The 23153-nt window shown below is 39.2% G+C and overlaps 3 protein-coding genes and 1 long non-coding RNA gene across 4 annotated transcripts in view; 1 reads left to right on the top strand and 3 right to left on the bottom strand.

Annotated features, from left to right (window-relative positions):
* Positions 1–1980: 1980 nt before the first annotated feature.
* On the bottom strand, positions 1981–3337 carry LOC306975010. The gene is made up of 3 exons (XR_013793688.1): positions 3282–3337; positions 2129–2162; positions 1981–2046 (listed from the first exon to the last, which is right to left on the bottom strand). It is a non-coding gene; the product is annotated as an uncharacterized lncRNA (long non-coding RNA).
* Positions 3338–7514: 4177 nt separating this feature from the next.
* On the bottom strand, positions 7515–14851 carry tdrd6a (tudor domain containing 6a; the record flags this gene model as incomplete). The annotated part of the gene is made up of 5 exons (XM_079572447.1): positions 7515–7550; positions 8949–9032; positions 9105–9181; positions 9259–9630; positions 10105–14851. The coding sequence occupies 5 exons, from the start codon at positions 14849–14851 to the stop codon at positions 7515–7517; spliced, it is 5316 nt and encodes a 1771-aa protein (XP_079428573.1).
* Positions 14852–16735: 1884 nt separating this feature from the next.
* On the top strand, positions 16736–18700 carry sf3b6 (splicing factor 3b, subunit 6). Its single transcript, XM_079572260.1, has 4 exons — positions 16736–16876; positions 17198–17316; positions 18184–18322; positions 18408–18700. The coding sequence occupies exons 1-4, from the start codon at positions 16847–16849 to the stop codon at positions 18495–18497; spliced, it is 378 nt and encodes a 125-aa protein (XP_079428386.1). The 5' UTR covers positions 16736–16846; the 3' UTR covers positions 18498–18700.
* A 3224-nt stretch (positions 18701–21924) lies between these two features.
* The window catches only part of vsnl1a (visinin-like 1a), a 53731-nt gene continuing 52502 nt past the window's right edge, over positions 21925–23153 (bottom strand). Inside the window, exon 3 of the mRNA XM_079571853.1 lies at positions 21925–22935. Coding sequence (XP_079427979.1) covers positions 22738–22935 — 198 coding nt within the window. The 3' untranslated portion in view covers positions 21925–22737. The remainder of the gene's footprint in view (positions 22936–23153) is intronic.

Below are 23153 nucleotides of genomic sequence, written 5' to 3' on the forward strand. Positions count from 1 at the left end.
GGAGGAATAGCCATGTACATGACAATAAATGGTTTCACAAAAGCACCAACCGTGAGTAAGGGTATATAAATTCATGAGCACAACTGTATGTGCTTCGATACTGAATGAGGGATTCAAATAGGACTCTAGAGATGACAGTCGTGGATACAAGCTAAACACTGAAGATACAAACCCAAACTGTCGTCGTAAAAGGACTCCTCGGTCAGCGTGTCGTCGCTGGAATCCTAGAAAAAGAAAACAAAGTTAGTGCCTTTATACAAATGCACAGTTTCAGTCTTCTCTCACCTCTATTGGTGTCTGCGGGTCCTCCAGAGACTCGCTCACACTTTCAGCTGCTGGTTCCTCACCTACAGGAATAAGGCGGGGCTAAGTCAGGACTGGCCTCTTGTGACAATACTTTTGCCTTGCTGGTTGTCTGTAAGAGCACAGACCCAGGGGCGGACTGGCCACATGTCCATTCTGGAAGAGCACAGAAGGGCCCCGGTCTGGCCTCTCACTTTACCTTAGCCTTACCCCCCGGCGTGACCGAGCTTTACCCAAATCTAAAAGCTTAACCTCTTAACTCCCGCCTGAACCGAGAGGATCTTTTTCCTCACGTCATCAGATTCTTTCTCCATCATTTTTTTGTTCCTGTTCATTTTTGTAACTAATTTTTTTTGTAACTAATTTTTTTTGGTCATTTTTTGTCAAATTTTTATCAAATTTTTGTCACTTTTTTGTAATTTTTTTGTGACATTTTTGCCACTTTTTCATCAATTTTTCGTCACTTTTTTGTCCAACTTTTCTCACTTTTTTGTCACATTTTCATCATTGTTTTCGTCTCAGTTTTGTCACTATTTTCACACCTTTTTTCCAGAAGCTTTTGGATTGGGGTAAAGCCAAACTGGAGAAAATGTGCTCGGTTCAGGCAGGAGTTAAGGGGTTAAAAGAAAAGCCTCCAAAAACAAAAATGCACTGGAAAAGCAACAAAATGTGACGAAAACGTGATGACAAAGGGATGAAAAAAGCGATGAAAAAACAACATGAAAAAACCCCCGAATAACAAGAGATGAAAACACAACGAAAAAGTGACAAAAAAGTGACGAAAACACGGCAAAAAGCCACAAAAAGTAATGAAAAAGCAACAAAAACATGACAAAAATGCAGCGACAACGTGACAAAAAGTTACTGTCACTTTTCTAGATTTTCACTTTCAAATGAGACGTTACAGTGTTGCTCTCCAGTCAAGAAGCTTTTTGATTTGGGCAAAGCCGAACTGGAGAAAATGCTCTCGGTTAAGGCGGTAAGAAGTTCACATATGTATTTGTGGAAGTGTCACATTTACGCTAATTTGGGCCAGGCTGACCAGAGTCCAGGGCGGTTTTTCAGTCCCAGTCCGGCCCCTGCACATACCTGCACAGACGTCCTCTTCCACGACACAGCTCATGTGATCTGCCAGCTCCGCCTGAGGAAACAAATGTGCCGTTTTACTTTACAGGGTTGAGACGTCAGCGTGAGAAAATGCACGTGTCAGCTATAATGAAAGACTATTTAATACTTTTACTGTGTTTAAGCCCATTCACAAAACTTTAATTTGCCCGAGGTAAAGGGGAAACTCTTAGGTTCTGTTTGAACTTATGCACTGAACCTGCTGTAAGCGTGAGTAAGCAAGTGTGAGACCTGGCGAGTTACTTTTTTCTTTACCATATGTGGAAGATGTGAGGATGAAAACGGGCAGGACTCTGGCTCAGCTCCCGTCTCCACGTCATCCAGCACTAGACACAAAAACCACCAAGAGCACGTGGTAAGGAAAGGAAAGTCCCATGTTTGACACTGATAAAAGCACAAGCACAAGCAAAACTAACCAATCAGCTGTGCACAGGGCACCTCGACACTGGGAGGTCTCTCATCCTCAAAAGAGAATAAAGATGTCAGAAACAGTCGACTGGAAACAAACGCACTGGTGTAACTGTGGTGGTGAAGTAAATCTGAAGCAAGATACCGTTTCCTCTTCTGTCACACTTGGACGGCTTGCATCAGGGGGAGAGAGATTTTCAGCTCTTTCATCTGCAACGGAAATAACATGTTTTGATTTACTGCAGTGCAATAATACAACGGCGATTTCCTGTAGTTATTCCAAGTGCAGTACCTGAGCAGAGGTCCAAAAGGGACACCTCCTCGCCCTGAACAGAAAGCACCACACACAAGTGAGAACATTTCCTACTGGTGAGTTAATGTCGCATCCAGGTTCATGTATACTAGTATTTGTTATTCATTTATATAGTTTATTTGATAGGCATTGTTACAATAACCGATGCCATGTTCATAGGCCGTAGAGCTAAAAGCTAGTTCGCAGACCTGGTCCCTAAGACAAAAAATAGTAACATTTACATACGTTTTTCATGAGACAAAACTATGACTAAAATGTCCAGATGTTTTAGTCGACTAAAATAAGACTAAATAAAAATGAAAAGGAGAGACTAAAATCATCCAAACTTGTATTGAGCGTCTGAAAGAGCCTCAGATCATGTAAATTCTCTGCCAAAGGTTCAGCTCTGAGCTTTGTTCATGTGGAGCAGAAACATGAAGCAGAGGAACAACATTAAACATGATTATAATGAATATTCCGAATATATCCCCAAGACATAAAATAGTAACATTTACATAAATCATTACAAATAATACAATTTAGAAAAGGTTTGCAATAAAATATTATAAATGTCTGTTGTGTCCACGAGTTTGATTCAGTTTGAGCCACTGTTTAACTTTACTTTTAAACTGGCTCAGGTCTGTTAAAGTTTTCAGATCAGCAGGTAAAGTGTTCCAGATCTGTGGCCCTTGTACCGCACCCTGACAGCGCCCCCTTGTGACGATCCCGTGAGCTGCACATGTTTCAATCATTCCTGCAGCGATATCGGGAGCGAGGTTGTTGACACATTTAAAAACAAATTTAACAAAAGAGAACTTCTTAACATTTTCAAAACTTAAAAAGATTATGCTTCTCTTGAATTCTGCAGCAGTGCCACATCATGGGCTTTTTGTCGAGCACTTTTAAAGCTTGTTTGTACAGAGAGATCACACCTCTCATAGTGGACTGGTTAAGCTCGGCCCCACACAGTGATGCAGTATGAAAAATGAGACAGGATCATTGCGTGAAAGTACAACTTGGATGCACTGATCGACAGGCAAGATCTTATTAAACGAAAACAAACATTGTAAAACATAAATTCAGCTCGATGTTATGCCAATTATGAAAGACGTCAAAATATTACAAGCCATGAGGAATTTTAGCTTCACTTCACCTTTTCTGTAGAAGCTCCAGTGTAAGCAGGAGGCTCGGCCACATCACCACCTCCCAACAAATCTGCAGAGAACACAGAGATAAAAGATACAGCTCCTACATTTGAAATGGTGAGCAAGGCCGTGGGAACCCAGGGTGTTGAGGGCGCTGCAGCACCCCCTGGTGGATAGTTTGTGAACTGCAGGCAATATTAACCCCTTAACTCCCACCTGAACCGAGCACATTTTCTCCAGCTTTACCCCCAGTCCAAAAGCTTCTGGGAAAAAGGTGTGAAAATAGCGACAAAACTGAGACGAAAACAAGAATGAAAATGTGAAAAAAGTGAGAAAACATTGACCAAAAAGTGACAAAAAATATGCAAAAAATGACCAAAATGGACAAAAATTTGACAAAAAAGTGAGAAAAATTTGATGAAAAATTAAGAAAAAATGGACGAAAAAGTGATAAGAATTTGACAAAAAAATGTGAATAATTTGACGAAAAAGTGACAAAAAAGTCACGAAAATTTGACAAAAATGAGACGACTGCCCAACAAAAAAAGTGAGTTTTGTAGGTCTTTCAAATGAGGTGTTACACTGGCCTACAGGATTTGGGTAAAGCTGAACTGGAGAAAATGCTCTCGGTTCAGGCGGGAGTTAAGAGGTTAATAAATAGGATTTATGCACAGAAAAAGTATTTTGGGGGTAAATTTTGTCCCTCAGCGCCCCCTAACTGAAACATCTTCCCACGGCTCTGATGGTAAGAGAGGATTCATCTACCTTCACAGCGGCTCAGCAGCTCCGATGCTCCGTCAGTCTGAATCGAACAATGAAAGGAGTGAGTGCATTTTTTGTACCAACTTGAACATTTTATATTTCCTTTGAACCACTACCTTTCCAGATGTGGACTCATCTTTCCTGCTTGGACACAGGACATCAACCGCAGCCTCGAACTGTTGCTCTGCAAGTTGTGCCAAAGACTTCACTGCAAATGTACTGTGGGACACTGAAACCCAGCCAAAACTTAAGAGAATGTGGACTACAGTGATTCTATGTAGAGTTTTCTTGTTGTAGGGAAAAATCACTCACCTTTTGAACCCTCAGGCAAGACTTCACCTGTGGGCTGTGGTGAGAATCCCTGGTCCTGCAACTTCATGTCAAAGTACATGTGTTACTAGTATATTCTACAAGTTCAAAGGGTTTAATAATATAGCTTAACAGTATTTTCACCATTCTCTCAGCAATGACAACCTCTGCTTTCTCTGAATTGTCATCGGAGTCTGAACAAAGATAAATAATAAATCTCTTATAAAAGCACGGCCATCACCAACAAAAAAATCCCTCACATTTAAACTACCCTCACAGGTGAACAAAAAAACTTACCAAAAGAATCGTCAGGCAAAGCAACATTTATGGGCAACACATCTTCGCTCTGCAGGTATAAAGAAGATAGAAGTGTCATTATGTAATTCCAGTCATACTTCACGGTTAGTGCAATTCCAAGTTCCAAGTTGTTACAAAAGAAAAGAAACACAATAATGCCCAAAAGGGAGTCGGCTGAAGCAAACAATGCTTATTTATGCCGACCCCTTTAAACGCATTTACAAACTTTACAGCTGCCGTTCTTTTACTTTCCGGTTTGTTCTCTGAGACCAGCTCATTATGGTACAATTAAGATGTACATAACCATAATCAACACATGGTTTAGGATATAGATACATGACCATAATCAAACATAGGAAATAAATTTACATAGTCTTTGGTCCAGAATCAGGTTTGGAATACTGTCTTATTGTACATTCTTAAATATGGAATGGAATGGTGACAGGTTATTGCTGCCGTCTGATACTGCCCCATATAGTACCATAATTGCTATATTTATATACACCTGTCACTTTTTCTCATTTTTTTCGTCATATTCTTGTCATTTATGTCACATTTTTGTCATTTTTTTTGTCATTTTTTGTCATTTTTTTTCACATTTTTTGTCATTTTTTTGTCATTTTTTGGTCATTTTTTTTGTCATTTTTTTTGTCATTTTTTGTCATTTTTTTGTCACATTTTTTGTCACATTTTTTGTCACATTTTTTGTCATTTTTTCGTCACATTTTTGTCATTTTTTTCATCACATTCTTGTCATTTATGTCACATTTTTGTCATTTTTTTGTCATTTTTTGTCATTTTTTTCACATTTTTTTGTCATTTTTTTTCCACATTTTTTTGTCACATTTTTTCGTCACATTCTTGTCAATTTTTGTCACATTTGTCATTTTTTGTCACATTTGTCATTTTTTGTCATTTTTGTCACATTTTTTGTCATTTTTTGTCACATTTTTGTCATTTTTTGTCACATTTTTGTCATTTTTTCCGTCACATTCTTGTCATTTTTTGTCATATTTTTGTCATTTTTTGTCACATTTTTGTCATTTTTTTGTCACATTTTTTGTCATTTTTTTCGTCACATTCTTGTCATTTTTGTCACATTTTTGTCATTTTTTGTCACATTTTTGTCATTTTTCGTCACATTTTTGTCATTTCTTCGTCATTTTTTCGTGACACTGCCACATATAGTACCATCATTGCTATATTTATATACACCTGTACATGGACAGTACGTGCATATATATAAACTTATGGTTTCCTTCTTATGTGTCTTAAATATTTGTCATCTGTGAGGACATTTCAGTGTGTCCTGGTCTATGCGTTAAAAGAAGCAACATTTGGGAAGCTGTTGCCAAAAGGGGGCGCCCTTCGAGCACCAGCCCACCTCCTGCTCAACTGTTCTTCATCGTACATTTGGAGGAGCCTTTGAGTGTCCAAGAGCAAGGTTTTGGCGACCCGGTACCAGGGTGGTCCCATTCGAGCACCGGTTACCTCTTGCTTGCCCTAGTGTTTTGCTGTATGTATTTGATATATTTATTTAGGTAGGAGAGTGGAAGGAAACAAGGACGGTCACATGGAAAAGCAGACAAGAGGCGATAACAACTACAGCCCTGACACTTTACATTCTTAGTGTATTCTTGAACAAGTAGGTTTTTGTACATACATTTAAAGTGCTTAATACTCGCACATTCTTTTAGCTTTTTAGTTGCCGTGAGTTACCGTTTCTGTAGACGTCAGGCTGACAGTCGCTGGCTCTCGAGTCTCTACGCCTGGGGTCTCCGTATCATTGTCTAAATCTGGAAAAGTAGCAGTTCAGTACAGAGATGGCCAAGATGTTCTATAATCAAACAAAAAATGTATGGTTGCTTGAGGGGAAAAAGAATACCAAGTGAATCCTGAGATGTGCCGTCAGTTGAGGGAAGAATCAGGAAAACCTCATTCTGTAAAGGATGTTTATAATCTAAGTGACGTTATGACATCCCCGTGGATAAGATTTGACACATTTATCATTATATCATTACCCTTTCCTCTGTTGTCTCTACATCCTTGTCCAAATCTAAGAAATATGACAGAAAAACGTTGCATATCATAGTTTTGTACACTCATTTTCTACTTCTGTGTAAGGAGCACTCACCAAATGACCCCGCAGAGTCAGTTTCATCACTCAATGGTGCCAGCAACAAACCTTCATTCTGACATTTAAACAAAGGCATTAATATAGTCTGTCCACATACGGGATTAGATCTATTTCCTGTATAATGTCAACCATTTTAATTACTCTGCAACATAAGACTCTTTTACCATGGGCACTGGTGAACTTTGAGAGGTTGTTTCTGGAACGACTCCGTCTGAAGTCTCAGTTTCCAGCTCTATATCTGGGCAAATTAAATATCTTATCAAGAACATCACTATCAACACAGGTTATGTACAAGTAAAAGAAAACCTACCAAAGGAATCATGAGGCAAAGCAACATTCGATGCCAGCAGCAGACCATCATCATCATCATCACACTGTCATTATAAAAAGAAATGACTCATGGCACAAAAGCAGAGAAATACATACATATTGTTTTAAGAGGCAGCCATACCAATGCACAAGATTAAATGTATCATATGTCAACAATAAAACTGTATTATCTATTATCCAAACCACAAATACAAAATTAAATCTTTTTTTTTTTTAAACAGACTGCAACCTCTTCACTATAAAAGTTTTACATGATTATAAAACTGTAAAATTATATTATGTTATTCCACTATTTGCACTGAACGGGCACACGATATCAACTACGTATTTTATGGATTGTTGCAATGATTTACCATTATTTGTGCTGATGTTGAACTGCAGAACTGTTGAACAGTACATTTTGGAATCAGATCCTCTTGAGTCTCAGGATCGTGGTGAAACTCTGAAAAAAATACAAAAAAAAGTAACATTCAATTCAAGTTTAGCGCCGGAAGATGATGACAAAAAAAATAAAATAAAATACCTATTGAATCCTTCGAGGGACAGGTTAATAAATCTTCATTCTGTAAATCAGTATATATATTTGGTGGTATTTCAACGTTAAGGATTTGGTTCTGTTTTACTGTGAATCATGTATATCATATCATACCGTTTTAACTGCTGTGACACTTGCAGGTGTTTCAGGAGCACCTTCCTCTGAGAGCTCCGCCTCCTGCGCTGAATCTAAAAATATACATGAGGGAAATCAGCATTACTGTACTGTGTGTCATGCTCAATTTTATATTTTATGAAAAGTTTCCTTGAATTCAAACCCAGAAATAAAATACTCACCGTGTGAATCCTGAGAAGTAACATCATTTGTGGGCAGCGGCATCAAATCTTCATTCTGTGAATTCTACATCACAACATTATTGTATGCTCAATATTTAGTCCTTCCTTCGTAATGTCACCCATTTAAACAACAATTTAAACAACAGTGATTTCGTTTACCGTAGGCACTGATGAGCGGTCAATGGTTGGAGACTCAGGTTCCAGGTCTGAATCTGGAAAAACTTAGAAAGAGGTCATATTGAATGGCATTATTATTGTCAAGTAGTACAATAACATTCAACAACAGTGGGATGAATACCAATATACTCACTGAAGGACTCCTGTGGTGAACCATGTGAGGGCAGCAATAAATGTTCATTCTATAAAGTAAACTTCAGCTCAGGTTAAAAGTTCAATTAAGTGATGAAAATGATAATATTTTGTAATATTTAGACTTGCTGCCAGTAAATTCTGTTGTACCTGCTGAAACTCTGAGGGTTCATCAGGAATCTTGTCAGTTGGACTCAAAGCTAAACGAGGCACCTTAAAAAGCAAAGATGTGTCAAACGGCTTCTGACTTTAAAAAATTTGATTTTTTAAAGTAAATCAAAATTTTAAAATTTTGATTTACTTGTTTATGTATATGTCCACCGTTTACCATTTGTGCTGATGTCACACTGGGAGAACTTTTAGTTGCTGGAATGACTTCCTTTGGGGTCTCAACATCCAGGTCAGAATCTAAAAATAAAATTTAAAAACTCATTTAAACTGCCTGAAGAATAGTCACAGGTGATGATTAATGATTATAGTTCTATCTAGTTTCTAGCACTGAGAAATGCATAAAAAATATTACTTGTGAGACTAGATTAACTCAAAACTCACCAAATGAATCCTGGGGAAACATACTTGAAGGCACGACAAACAAATCTTCATTCTGTAATGGAAGTTTAAACCTCGAGGGTCAGATGTATGTACTCTGTTTTTATTACTTTGTAAAAGAACAGGTCAACAATTTCAAACTTTTCTGTACCTGCTGTGACCCCTCTGAATGTTCATCTGGGCTCTCATTCTCTGGACTGATCTTTCCCATTGGATTGAGGAAGAAACAGGGTACCTGAAGGCCAAAGAGATATATTTAAGCAAAACTTCACTGATCAAATTGTGTCATAAAATGTATTGGTATTACCAATCTCGCCGCTGTCACACTGGCCGGGCGCGTCTCTGAAATGAACATTTCTGGGTTTTCAGCATCCTGGTTTGCATCTGGAAAAGAATCAAATAAAGCAAAGCGATTAAGTAATTTCAGATATTACAATAAGAACATCAAAAGTTCTGCTTACCAAAGTATTTGCTGATGTCAGAGTCGTGTCTCCTGGATTCTTTACACGGAGAATCAAAAGGCTCTGTAAAGCCGGACTCGTCTGTGAACTCCAGGAAACACTCATCTAGTGGGGAGCCCATATCTTCAGTCCCAGTGGAGTCCATTACTGACAGATCATGCTCTTCCAGATCTTTGTCCATCAGTTTGGCCTCATAACTTGAACTTAAATCTTCACTTTCGTCGCCAGTGCAGTATAGCACCGTCTCCTCAGAGGCAATGTCAAAAGGCAAGGCGTCGCCGGGTTCCGTTGTTATTGCGGAGATGTTGACTTCAAGGCTCTCAAGGATTTGGGAGCCAGAGGATGTACTACACAGTTGGTCTTCAATGTCTTCTAAAGGCACAGCAAATGATGGAAGGGAATTTTCATGTGCCAAGATCTGACCGTCATCTTTTTCAACTACAAATTCAAAAGGCTCAAGGTTTTCACTTGATTGGGAACCCTTTTCAGTTGTGCCAGTTTGATCTTCCATCCGCACCTCAACCATTTCATTTCCATCTACAGACGTAACATCTGCACCACCGTCATCACAAGATTCAACTTCGTTTGGCTTTTCAAGTGGAACAGCCTCTTCCGCAGTAGTTAATGGTCGAGTCTCAGTAGAGGTTTCCAATGCATTGCTTTTCCAAAACTTTCTCATTGACTCATTGATTACTTGACCTTCACATTCCAGACGCACGTAACACTTGGGTTTGTCATCTTCCTTTGTTACTTTACACACAGTGAGTTGTAGAAGTTGGTCTGCAGTGAGTACAGATAGCTCATCTTCTGCGCTAGTTTTCCAAGATCCTTCTAGAGAATCAAAACCTTGAAGTTCACAAAGGAAGGCCTGCACTGGATTCTGGATAATTTCAGGGGTTATTTGCCTCACGTCACATAGCTTGACTTGGGACTTGTTTCCATAGTCAACAAAGAAGAGGGACAACTCATCTCCAGTTTTGTTCAAGATTTCTGCGCGGTACCAAAGTTGGTCTTCAGAATACAGAGCAATGCAAGGGCTGCCAACTGCAAGAGAACCAAGGTTCATAGAGTCTGCAGCTTCTCCCTTTTCTGCCAGACTTTCTGTTATCTGATCTAGCTCTTCAGAGTCTGCGGGCTGGCACCAGAATGTCTGGGCATCAGTTATAGATGTAATGTAGACGTCAAGCTGTTTTCCCTCCTGGAATTCATGTTGCTTGAACTGTAAAAAGCACCAGTCTACCACTTTTGCCGTAGGTGGTGCTTTCTTGACTTCAATGTCATCATGTTGGCTTTTCCTGCTAATCTTACACTCCACTTCAACGTCACCATCTTCTAGAATAACTTCCCAAACAGTTCCTAAAAGCTGGATAAACTTGCATTTGAGTTGCTTTTCTCCAGTATTACCAATGGCTAACTCAAAAGCTGATGAAACCTCTGGCTCAAGGACTTTGAGGTCAGCTGCACTCTTCAGCATACAATGAGTGCTGTATGCCGGGTGTTGTAGAAAGGCTTTGTCAAGCTTGCACACTTTTGAAAGAGAAATAGATGCAGTGTTTCCAAAGTCAACAAACTCTACCAGTACCGTTTCTTTATCTTGTTTTTCTTTGACTACAGCACGGTACCATGAGGAATCATCTGTAAACTCTGCCTGAACAAGGTCACCGGGATGGACATCTGTGATAGCAGCACAAATTGAGGCGGTTTCTGGATCGTTGAGCTTGTCCACCATAGAGAAAATGTCATCCTCTTCTTTGACCAATTGCACATAGAAACTGAGTGGACCGTTGCAGTGTGAGATGTACACATCTGTGACCAGACCACTTGTGATCGATCTGGGTGCCAGGTCTGAAAGTTTTGGCAGTTTTTCAATTTTGGGTGGCAAGACATCATTGTCGTTGATCCAACTTTCTGTGGCTGGACTTGAGGGCTGTTGCCTGGTGTTGGGTTTTTTAGATTGAACGGGAGAGTCTCTGTCTTTTTGTTCAGATAGGGGTGGCGGCTCAGTACATTTTGGTGTCTCGTATACTGCCTTGGCATTTAATTCTCTTTGGGGCGGAGGTTTGTACAGCTGCTGATTTCCTTTGACATTGTGGTGAGGCTTGGGTGTGGGAGACTTTCTCTCCCGAGAATCAGTCAAGGTTTTGGAGAGGGAGGTTTTGGGGACAAAGGTAAGTGTATCGTTTGTGCTGTGCTTGGCATCATCTTGCTCTGCATATGTTTGTATAGGGGTAACATTTGTCCTCGTCTTAGCAGCCTTCGTTGTTATCTCAAAAGATGTGCTGTCCTGGCAGACTACTGTCCCTTCTGTGAGCATCTCAAGCTCAAACAACTTCTTGATTTTAGTATTAACTTGGATTTTCCCCTGATACAGCTCAACTACCAGCTTCCCATCAGGTTCTTTTGCAACAATGAGAGCTTTAAATTCACCCTCTGTGGAGCTTGTCTCAAACCAGCTGTTGGCTTCTCGGGGAATGTTATCAGGGATATCAGACAGACTGCACAAAAGTGCTTGGACGGGAACAGCCATGATTTCTGATGCTTCTTTGGGGATTGGAAGGAGATCAGAATTGACTACCTCCAGAGTGTCGCCGTAATCCACAAAGTGCACTAGTACGGATGGCTTTGTGGCTTTGATTTGCCCCCTGTACCAATTACCGTCTGTGTATTTGGCAAAGCACAGTGTTCCAAAGACAGGTGGAACAGTTACTCTCTGAAGTTGCGCACACAGACTGGCCACTTTACGTTGGAGATCTTTTAGTGTGTCAGCATTTCTCTGGAGCTGGCAGTAGAAGTGGCAAACATTTTTCACACTTGTCACGGTCACTTGTTCCTCTGTTCCCGTTTTCACATTGTGAGTGGAGTAATAGTATGTGTCAAGACGGAAAGAGGGACCCGAAGGAACTTTAGGAGGTGCACTTTTAACCAGATTAACCAGACTGGTGCAGATACTCTCAAAAGGGGTTTCCAAATCCACAATGTTGAACACAATCTTCTGCTCACTGTACATCACAGCATAAACCGTACACTTCAAAATCACAAAGCTATTTGCAGCAGTTCCGACAAAGGTATGGAACCTGTCCACTGCCTCTTCTGTCCAGTCATTAATAGCTGATGTGGGGTCAACAGGGTTAAAGAGGCTACATCGGAATGCTTGTCCTGGCAGAGAAAGAAAGTCTTTTTCCATTTTCCTCAAGTCAAAGACAGACACAGTTTCTGTTTGACCGTAGTCAATGAATAACACGTCTACATGAGGCGTCTCACGTTTTTGGACAATTAGAGCCCTATACCACATGCCGTTTTCAGGGTGACGGGCTGCACATGCAGTTTCAACAAGAGGCTGAAACTCACTATTCCTATAATGAGTCTGCATGTCATACATCAGCAACTTCAAGTGCCCTGTGCTTTGCACTAACTGACACCAGAAGTCATTTGGGCTTTCAATATAGGACACATTGACATCAAGAATGCTTCCAATAGAAAACATCTGCTCTTTGAAAGTACCACATTTTCTTTCAATGCCCCCAGAGATAACAGCATTTGGATGCTGAAAAGACGTTCCAGTGTACTGTGCTGTAGAAGGAAGAGCAACTTCAGAGTTTGTTTTGCCTTTAGAGGGCGTCTTTGTTTCATTCTTTTCAGCGAAGCCAGCAGCAAACAAAAGCTTTGCAAGATCTTTCTCTCCTTGTGCATCTGGGTCTGTCAGTTTAACAAAATGACAACCATCTGCTTTGGCTGTGACATGTACACTTAGTGCTTTATCAAGTACAATTTTAGTGAACAGCTCACAGGCTTCTTGCCTCCATTCTCTGCCTTTTGGTCTAACATCAGCAAGAGTGCATTTGAGTGCAAGTTGGGGCAACTTTTTGAACTCCTCATTTAAAGCTTTGATGCAGCAATTGTTGATGGATTCACTGTTTCCATAATCCACAAAGTGCACCTTCACCTTAGTATTGTCGATCTCTGTTACAATAGCTCTATAGTACTCGCCATCTTCCGCCTTGGCTGCACAATAAAGACCAACAGTCGGATTCTTGACTACATCAGCTTTCAAATCGTTTTGATACATTTTAGCCATTTTGTCCATCAATTCATCCAACTCCTTCGCAAAGTTTTGTGTCTGTATCCAAAACTCTGATGGATTCGATACATACTGTACAAATGCTTCATGAGTGGAGCCAATGGAAAGATTTTCAACAGGGACTAAATGTGTATTTAGCTTCTTTTTGTTGTCGTCAGTCCCTCCCTTTCTTCTTAGTGGCATCGAAGTATTGTTGCGGGTGTATCCACTTGGGCGGATGGCATAGTCTACATGTGTTTTGTCACACTGCAGCAGGCAGCTCTCTTTGGAACCAAACAAGTTGTTGATGTTTGAGTTTTCATCACCATAAAGTGTCACATAATAAACACCCTCTGTAATGCTTTGGTACTCAAACTTAGCAATTATTGTCTTGAACAGAAGAAGTGTCCTGAGATAGTCAATTTGAGATGTTGTCCATCCAACGCCTTGGTCAATGATTCCGTGGAGGGAGCAGTTGTACGTCACCACAGGCATCCGGAAGAACTCTGATGCCAGTGGTCTCACGTTCTCCACATGAACTATCTGTTTTGTTCCATAGTCAACATTCAGGACTTCTACCACTTTGTTTGCGGGGAACACTTGCTGGAGGACTGAGCGGTACCACTTACCATCAGAACCTCGTGCAGCGCAAGGGAAACCAATCATTTCAGGATCGATAGCACAAGATGCAATTCTGCCATCACAGCACTGTGTCAGCTGCTCTGACAATTTCTTTAGCTCTTGAGAAAAAACCTTCAACTGACAGAAAATCCGTAGAGGATTTGTGACTTCTGTGACGACAACAGTCTCCACGGTACCTGCTTGCAGCTCTGGGTACATGTACATCTCTTCATTATGCAGCCGCTCACCTGTTCCCATACAGACGACGGACTGAGGCTCTGGTGGTAGTGTGGGTCTACTTTTAACCTGTAGTGATGATAGCAAAAAGTCTTGGAACATTTCTGCAGACAACTTTCTGGCAAATCCCATCTCAAACATTTGTTTTGAGATGCAAGGGATGTGCAATACAAACATTCGATGTACCCTCAAGAAGTTCTGAACATGAACCTTGACAGATTTTCCAGTGAGAGACTTTAGAAACTCCAGTGCCACTGGAGACCATCTGTTATCTGGTGACACAGGTAAGATATTGGCAAGCACACAAAACTCTACTTCAGGCGGCAAGTCAAAGTACTCCCTCTTTCCCCAAGCGAGCTTTGATGCGTTTGTGCAATAGGTCATGCCTTTGTCAATGAGAAAGACTACGTACTGTGATCCATTTTGCGACACGATGCGAGCTCTGTACCAGGTGCCATCTTTCTGAGCCAAGCACTGGTCTCCAGGACTTCCCTCAAACTCTCTGAAAATGGTGCCAGGTGACTGGATGTCCTTGGCCAGGCTCATGTAGTCTGCTGCCCCATTTTGGCTAAAGTTGGCCCAAAACTCAACCAGCTCACAAAGAGGGTGCAAGTGAACCCGGGTTATGAGAATAGATACATCAGATCCTTGATCTGGGAGTCCATGGATTGAAGACATTTTGGAAGCTTCATAAGTCCCTGCATTCCATGAGCCGTCACCTCTCATTTATAAGGGAAAAACACACTGGATGCTACCTGGATAATAAATAAAATACAACATTATAATGTCAACATTTCTACCCCTTCCCTATTTAAATTAAAATGATCTTTAAATTTAGGGTCTGCACAGCAATTACTTTACAATTATATATTGTAGTGAAGTTAAATAGTTAACTGGACTTACTTGCAGGATATAAGGGATTATGATGAAGTGGTTCTAAGTGGTTCGCAGTTAAAAGTATGGAAAGGTGGAAGTGTGAGGACCTGGAAAAACAGTGCAAAAATGTTATCATTTGTTAACAAATTATTCTGATATACATTTTTTTTTTAAATGGAAAGGAAGAACATGTTTTTTGAAGATCAGAAGTCACGTTCACATGTTTATGTCATATAAACTGTAGTAGCTGGACTAAAAGTGTGCAATACTCAACAATTGTATTATTTGGTTTTATTGTTTGTTTGTTTTTTTCAGCCGTAGCTACTACGCAGAAATACAGCAATTCAATAAGGATTCACTAAGACAGAACGTATGCATACATTGCAAATAATTACCGAAAACCAACGAGTAAATTCAGTTGAAGAATGTTCGTGAATGAACGCAAACGTTAGGCCGTTCTTCGACAGAAGCGAAATAAACTGTCAGCGCGAACTTAGAAAAAGATTTCCATTGGTACGTAACTACGAACGCCATACATTTAAGCATGGTAACTTAGATCATTAAATTGCACCCCCATTGCATTGCACCCCCATTGTTCAACAATCGACCCCACAGACTTAGTAGTTATTTATTTATCTTGAATTGTATCACAAACCATACAATGACTATGAGTGACGTTAGCTGAAATGTCAAGGCAAAGTGTCTCCAACAGCGTCTTTGTTTTGGCTTAACTTGAATTTTCCTTGTTTGTGTCTCAAGGCACATATGAAAATGAGTGAGATCACGTTAACCCTCAAGCAAATCCTTTTAATAAAACTCACCTGCAGAGTTCAAAAGCTGGTCTGTTTTTTTCCCTCTACCGACAAACGTTAGCTCGGCTCGTGCTAGCCTTAGCAGCGCTAGCGTTAACAGAACCGCCTAAACTTCGCACATCAAAGAAAATAACGTTACTTTCTACAGCGTTCGTTGATCTCGGTTATTATTTGCACGGTGTTCTTTTGACAATGTACAAACGTTGAAAATAAAACAATCCACCGCAAACAAAGCGAAAACGTTGGTAACGGCCTCAGCTTAGCGTTAGTTCAAAGCCACGTTACAGAATGAAACGTCTGAGAACGTGACCCGGAAATGTAGTTTTTTTTCTCTGAAAATATTTTTTGTTCCGCACATTTTTGCGTCATTACCTGCTCCATTGAACTCTATGTTTATCAAGTCACATTTATTATTTATTTTTCAACATGATGGGCCAGATACATTATATAGCTGGGGCAAGGGCATGGATGTAGTATCGCTGCACACTTGAATGTTGAATTGAATGTTAAATGTTAAATTATGCCCAAACATTTTTTAAAAACATACAAAATTATAGAAGTTGTGAAAGTTGTGTGATGTTTTATGATGACGTTTGAAATGTTAAAAGATTAACATGTAATAAAAAATAAATAAAAAATAAATAAAAAAAGCTCATGTTTGTTTTGTTGGCATAACGTGACACTTTATTTTGGTTGGGCTAGGATTTTACAGAATGTGAAGGTATTATGTGATTGATTCGTTTAAATGAATGAACTACACTACACATGACGAAATTATAAGAAAAGGTAAGCACAGTCCAAATGATGGCGCTGTTGGCCATTGATTGTCCGGATTGCTTTGTCCCACAGGAAGAAGCTCGGGTCCAGCGGAAGTGCGTCACAGCGAAACAACTTCCGCCATTTTGAGTTCTCTGCTGCGGCTAAAACAACAGCTAACACAGGTTTTTTTTCTTCAGGAATATATTTACTCATCAAATTATTCACCATGGCTATGCAAGCAGCAAAACGAGCCAATGTAAGTCTGATAAAGAATCTGTACTGTATGATTGGTGTCGAGTACATGAAATGTATGTAAAAATGATTAAAACGTGTAGCTTCCGTTAGCAGTTAGCAAGCATTGCGACACAAAACATTTACGAATTTATTACGTTAGTTGGTGATATTAGCTGTATAACTTCAGATTCGCTTGTAAAACCTGTTCTCTTTTTCTGAAATGTTTGTTACTACGCACTGTACTGCGTCGATACGTCAACAATAAGACTGGTCCTAACTACGGCGACTGTTGCGCAGCTTTGATTATTATCAAGTTATTGCAAGTTTGTCTTGTTTTTTTCAGATCCGATTACCCCCCGAGGTGAACAGAGTCCTCTACATAAGGAACCTGCCTTACAAAATCACAGCAGAAGAAATGTACGACATTTTTGGAAAATATGGACCCATCAGGCAAATCAGAACGTGAGTATAATCGTAAACTATGTACGTGCTTTACAATACAACTTATACAGAAGTTAATGAATATAAATCAGTACTTGCTAACACTACATTCTTGGACACAACAACCATGATATACTCAAGTCCAGTAGTTCTCAAATGATTCCCACAAAGTACCACTAAATCAAAGTGTACTTGTATAATAAAAAGACACGTGTCTAATAATTTGGACTAAATTATGTCAAAACTGGGTGTAAAGCATTTCTGAACTTGAAAAAACATAATTAAGTACAAGTAATTTGTTTTGATTTAATAAAACACAAATTACATTTCTTCAATTATTATTATAATTATTAAAGTTCGGGAAATTTCACAGTTGCCATGAGATCCGCCATCTTTGCAGCTGTTAGCGCACGTTTCCATAGACTTACATTAGCTAAAACCATATAAAAAGTGGTGAAAAAAAGCTGTGGAACAACAAGTCTGTTAGCTGCTGAGTTTTTTAACTTTTAACATCTCCATTAGTTTACAATTGCTGCTAATCCCACAATGTTGAGAGATATGACATCACATTCCCGAACTCTATATACCCAGATAATATGAAACTCAAATTGAAATATTCAAATGGATTTTACCCAATCCTGTGATGGCTCTGCTGCAAAATCACTTCTTAATGTGACACTAGTGCCTGTTATGGCTGCCAATATGAGGGAGAATTCTGATATATTCACTGTTTTTTGTTGTTGTTGTTTTTTCCCCTCAATTTTAGTTGTGGATCATCAAACAAGACTTAAATATATCAAGTCGAGATAACAACAACAAAGTGCAACAAAGCAGCAAGACTTGTTAAAGGTGTTGCCTAATTAGACAAAATGATTTTCTGTCTTTCAGGGGTAACACACCGGAATCCAGAGGCACAGCATATGTGGTCTATGAAGATATCTTTGATGCTAAGAATGCCTGTGACCATCTCTCAGGCTTCAACGTCTGTAACCGATACCTGGTGGTGCTGTACTACAACGCAAACAGAGTAAGTATTTTTCTGTGTGCGAGCTTAACTTTTCCAAATCTAAAAGCTAAAATACCTAGTTATTAAAAGTGGTTTCTCGTTTTAGGCTTTCCAGAAGATGGACACGAAAAAGAAAGAAGAGCAGCTGAAGCTTCTAAAAGAAAAATATGGAATCAACACGGATCCTCCGAAGTAGCTTTCATTCTTTTCTTTTGATTTTTTAATTTCTGTTTTTTGTAATTTTCCTTTTTGTCTTTTTTTTTTTCTCTGATTTGTCTTGAAAGGGAAAGAAAAATCTTAGCATAAAATTGAAATGGCCCTGTTATGTTTGATCAGATTTTATTCAAAGAATCATTGAGTTCATTCACAAATCCTCACAATGTTATACAGGCAAATCTGAAAATAAATGGAATCTTTGCCTTAATTGTTTGAATCTTGTGTTATCAATCGCTACATGTTGCATAATATTGTCACTGGCTTGGAATCTCTGAATAGCTGTTGATGCACATTTCACCACAAGAACACCTTTTTTTAACATAAGGGGAGACACTACAGGCAAAACTCATTTTTTCCAGTTTTCAGGTTTTGGGCCAAATTGGTCTCTGAACATACAAGCTTTCACCCGGAAACAGAAAATATGCCTAATCTTCACAATAACATGTTTAAATATTGCGCTGATTCAATGTTCCCCCATAGACTTATATGGGAGAACACAATTTCAAGGCCCTTTTTCTCAAAACACATTTTCTGTCATTGTGGCGACACTATGTCCACGTCAGTCGGACCTAAAGACTTCACATTTTCCAGCCTTGGACTGAACAATATTTGGAAGATTTTTTCAGAGGGATTTTTTATTATTTAATATTTTGAATGTCAAAAAATAAGGCGAGAATTAAATTTTTACACATTTTTCCACTAAACAGCTTATTTTCAAACTAAACAAGAAATCCTAAATCCCCTCTGAAAAAGTCTTGGTAACTCATTTATCAATAAAATGAAACCATAAATTTGAATGTAGCTCTATCCATTATTCAGATTTCGTCGCCGAAAAGATGGGAAATTTGGGGCATTTTTCGGCATAAAACACCTTGTTCTTATATGAAAAGATAAAATGACAGAAAACTTGCCATGTATTTTTTTCTCACATTTATACCAGTGATCGACAGCAACAGCTTCAAATTGATATCTGTAAATTTAAATTTTTTCCCTATTCACCTGCAGTGTCTCGCCTGAAGTCTTCATCTTGATTTTTTCTTTTCCACTGTTTGGAGGTTCTTGTAAAAATATTTCAGCAGAAAGTTTAGGCGACTAACTTGATTTCCATGACACGCAGGGCTTAAAAATGCACAATATTGCAATATGTTTTCTAACAGTGGACCATAACCATAAAGCGGCATTTAATGCACATTTAGTATTTCTATGTAAGTTTTACTGTAGCTTCTAATGTGATCCGTTTTTTATATTGTGCAACAAGGACATCTAGTGGCAGAAGTGCATTCTGTTCTACATAGGATGGAAATAGAGTTTTTACTCGTTAGAAGTTTGAAACCAACAATTATGCTATACTGGGGGAACACATATAAAATCAATACAGATGTTTTATATAAATTACAAAAGAAGGCCTTACGAATTATCCACAAAGACGGATATAGGGAGCTCACCAACCCACTATTTGTACAGTCGCAGATTCTCCAGAATTGGTGCGATTAAAAACTGCCCAAGTTGTCTTCAAAGCCAAAAACACTACTCCCTGCAAACATTCAATTCATGTTTTCAGACCGTGATGGGAAAATGAAAGAAGGAAAATGAATCTTAAGAAAAAATATTATACAACTCAAAAAATGTAAATGTACTGAAAGCAAATACTGGAAAAGTCTGCAAAACTCTTGTAATTAATCATCTGTTCCTGAACTATGAATAGTTATTGTGATCCGATAATGAGAAGTATGTTATGAATCCGGATTTATTATGCCATGTCCAGCATGTGCACCTTCAACCTTATGCAAGAGCAACACAAGAATGTCATGAACTAATGACTTTACTGTTGGGATTTGCTAAGAGGAGCCGTTTGTTGATTTAATTCACTACTAAGGCAATTCCTCAGTCTGGATTTGCTGCATAGATCTCATGGTTAAAGCCTAAATATACATTAAAAAATGATTGTGCCGTGAGCAGTAGTTTAAGTTGTGTAAGTCTGAAAGGAGGGGGAGGGCCTTATAAGTTATAATTAACTTCTTCCTACTCCCTTTGAGCAGCACTAATACCTCTTATGTTGTGAAAAATTCTGTATGTTATATTTATACTATACCTGTATGCATTTGTTGCTCAAATAAACAAACTAAAACTAAAACTATGACAGGATTGAGACCCTGCACTTAAAAAAAAAAGTGTATTGGTGAGTCTAGGTGAGAAATGTAATATCTGATAAAAAGACAGACACTGGGCCCATAGAGTTCCTTTTAATAGTTTAAATCACAACACAGGGAGTAGTGCAGCCATGTTGTCAGGGACACAATACATGCTACAAAAGAATCCTTGTACACGGTTGCTTACGCTTACATTTGGTATCTGGATCATAATAGTAGCATTAAAAATAAGAATAAATAGAAACATTGTCAAAGATGGTTATGTAAAGAAGTTCAGGGAGAAGACAAGATGGCAATCTGTTTTATTGCAATATTGTTTTGTCTAGCCCTCACCAGAGTAGAATTTAAGCTTCAAAGGCTGAATCTTTAAACGGGGGAACCAGGAACGACTACACACTCCGCTGAACTTCTCTACGTTTTTTGTCGTAGAATGAGGCGCAGGAGTAAAAAAGTACAAAAAGGAGCGGATTGAAAGACTGGGGAGGTTTAGTTTGGTGTCAAAACTGACTCGCTAAGCTTGAAGGACTGTCTTCTAGAATCACAAAAATCACACCTGGACCTCGAGGGCTTTTCCGGTACTTCCACTGGAACAACACAAAAGATGAAACACTAACGCCGCCCTCTCCTTTAATCCAGTGTTATTCCTACAAACTCTGATATGCAACCTGCAAGTTCACAAAAGGGGATGCGTAGGTGAGAGAAAACTCAAAATCAGTGCTGCGAATATGCTGGCCCTGGGTTAAGTCACAACAACAAAGTCTAATTAAAAGCAGTAAAGCAACGGAGGGAGAAACAGAAGCACAAAAATATGCACATCCAAGAAAAGTATTAAAACAATAGCAAGATAGAAAGGTTTGAAACTGCTGAAAGTAAAAACACATTGGTCTTACATTGAATTGTAAGCGCAAAGAAATACAATGCTCCCAATAGCACAAATATCTGTATAAAATCATTAATATCAAATGCAATCGTTGAAAAATCAAAATTTTTTATAGAAACTCCCAATATTTCAAAGGTAGAACGTTATGTATAATGTGAAAGTTAAACGAATGTAAAGTTTTGTTATTGTGACTTCCCTTTCACGGCCGCCATACTCTCATACTCAACCACACTGTATTTCACAAAGTCCTTATTCTGTTTTTTTTTCCATCACTTGCCTCCAGCGCTTTTTGAAATTTTGCTCTTTTAGGATCCTCCACATTCTTTATACTCGAAAAAGACATAGCAGTGTGCGTAAATGGGGGGCGAAATTTTGAAGATACCACGGCGTATATACGAGGAAAACATGCTTCGACGGTTAAAGCAGTCAAAAACAAAGAAGTCTTGACGGTTACGTTACATCCCAAAGAGACAATACTAGATAAATGTTTATCATTGCGCCGCTTCTATAAGGCTTTCTGTCTTAGATCGTACAGGATGCAACAACAAGGAGGTATTTTTTAAGGCAGAACCTATAGGCATGCAAATTAACTACAAATACATTTCTTTACGGACGGTACAAGCATGTTTCAAATTCCTGTTTGGTCTAAGAGCTAAGATTTGACAACGACGGTTCTCAATTGGAGGCAGATATCGTGTTACTTTTATCACCGGTGTAGGAATTTGGTTTGGTTGCTCATGAAACACACAGCTAGCGTTGGTAAACTTGTAACGGTAAATAGCAGTGAGTTGAACGATGCTGATGCGCAAGCTCCGGTAGACTGTTATGGAAAATACTTTGCACACTTCACATTTTGGCAGTTAATTTTTAAATAATTTAAATATATATATATACTATACTCATATTTATAGATTTCTATATATTATTTGTGCAAGGTGTGTCCTGTCGTGTGGTGTGTGTGTGTGTGTGTGTGTGTGTGTGTAGTCTGCACGCGCACACCGAGTTTATGTTGTGTGTACATCGTTTTTAGAGCATAAACATTCTCATGCACACGAGTGTTTCAACACAAGAAGCAGATCCGTTGAAAGGTAGTCCAAGCATATTTTTTTTCAGTGGAAATAGCTGCAGACTGGATGGAGATGGTTGTCAGTGCAGTCCATGGAGGCTGTGGGGGGGGCGGGGGGGGGGGTTTATTTCTGCAGGTCGCACTGCAGCAGTAGTACGATGGACGGGTCGCTCTTGGCCGCCTCCTTGAACTCGTCCAGCGAGATCTGGTCGTCGTTGTTCTTGTCCATCTTGGAGAAGATCTTGTCCACTCTCTGCTCGGGCGTCAGGCCGTCCTCGTTCATCTTCATCATGATCACCGTGCCCACCATCTTGTAAATGGCCTGTCGCAAACAAGAGAAGAAAAGATTAGGGTTTGCTGATGCTGCCTCGCGCAGCATGAACAGATCGTAGAAGATTAAAGGAATAGGCGGAATAACAGCAGGAGTAGAACGACATCCGCGCAGTAATATCTTCACTCTACTCTGCAAAAAGTGGATTCTAAGCAAGTAAAAAATGTCTTTCTTTAAATAATAAGTTCTTATTTTTTCCCTAAAAAGTA

This window comes from Gobius niger (genome assembly GCF_951799975.1).
Source record: "Gobius niger genome assembly, chromosome: 15".
NCBI classification, from domain to species: Eukaryota; Metazoa; Chordata; class Actinopteri; order Gobiiformes; family Gobiidae; genus Gobius; species Gobius niger.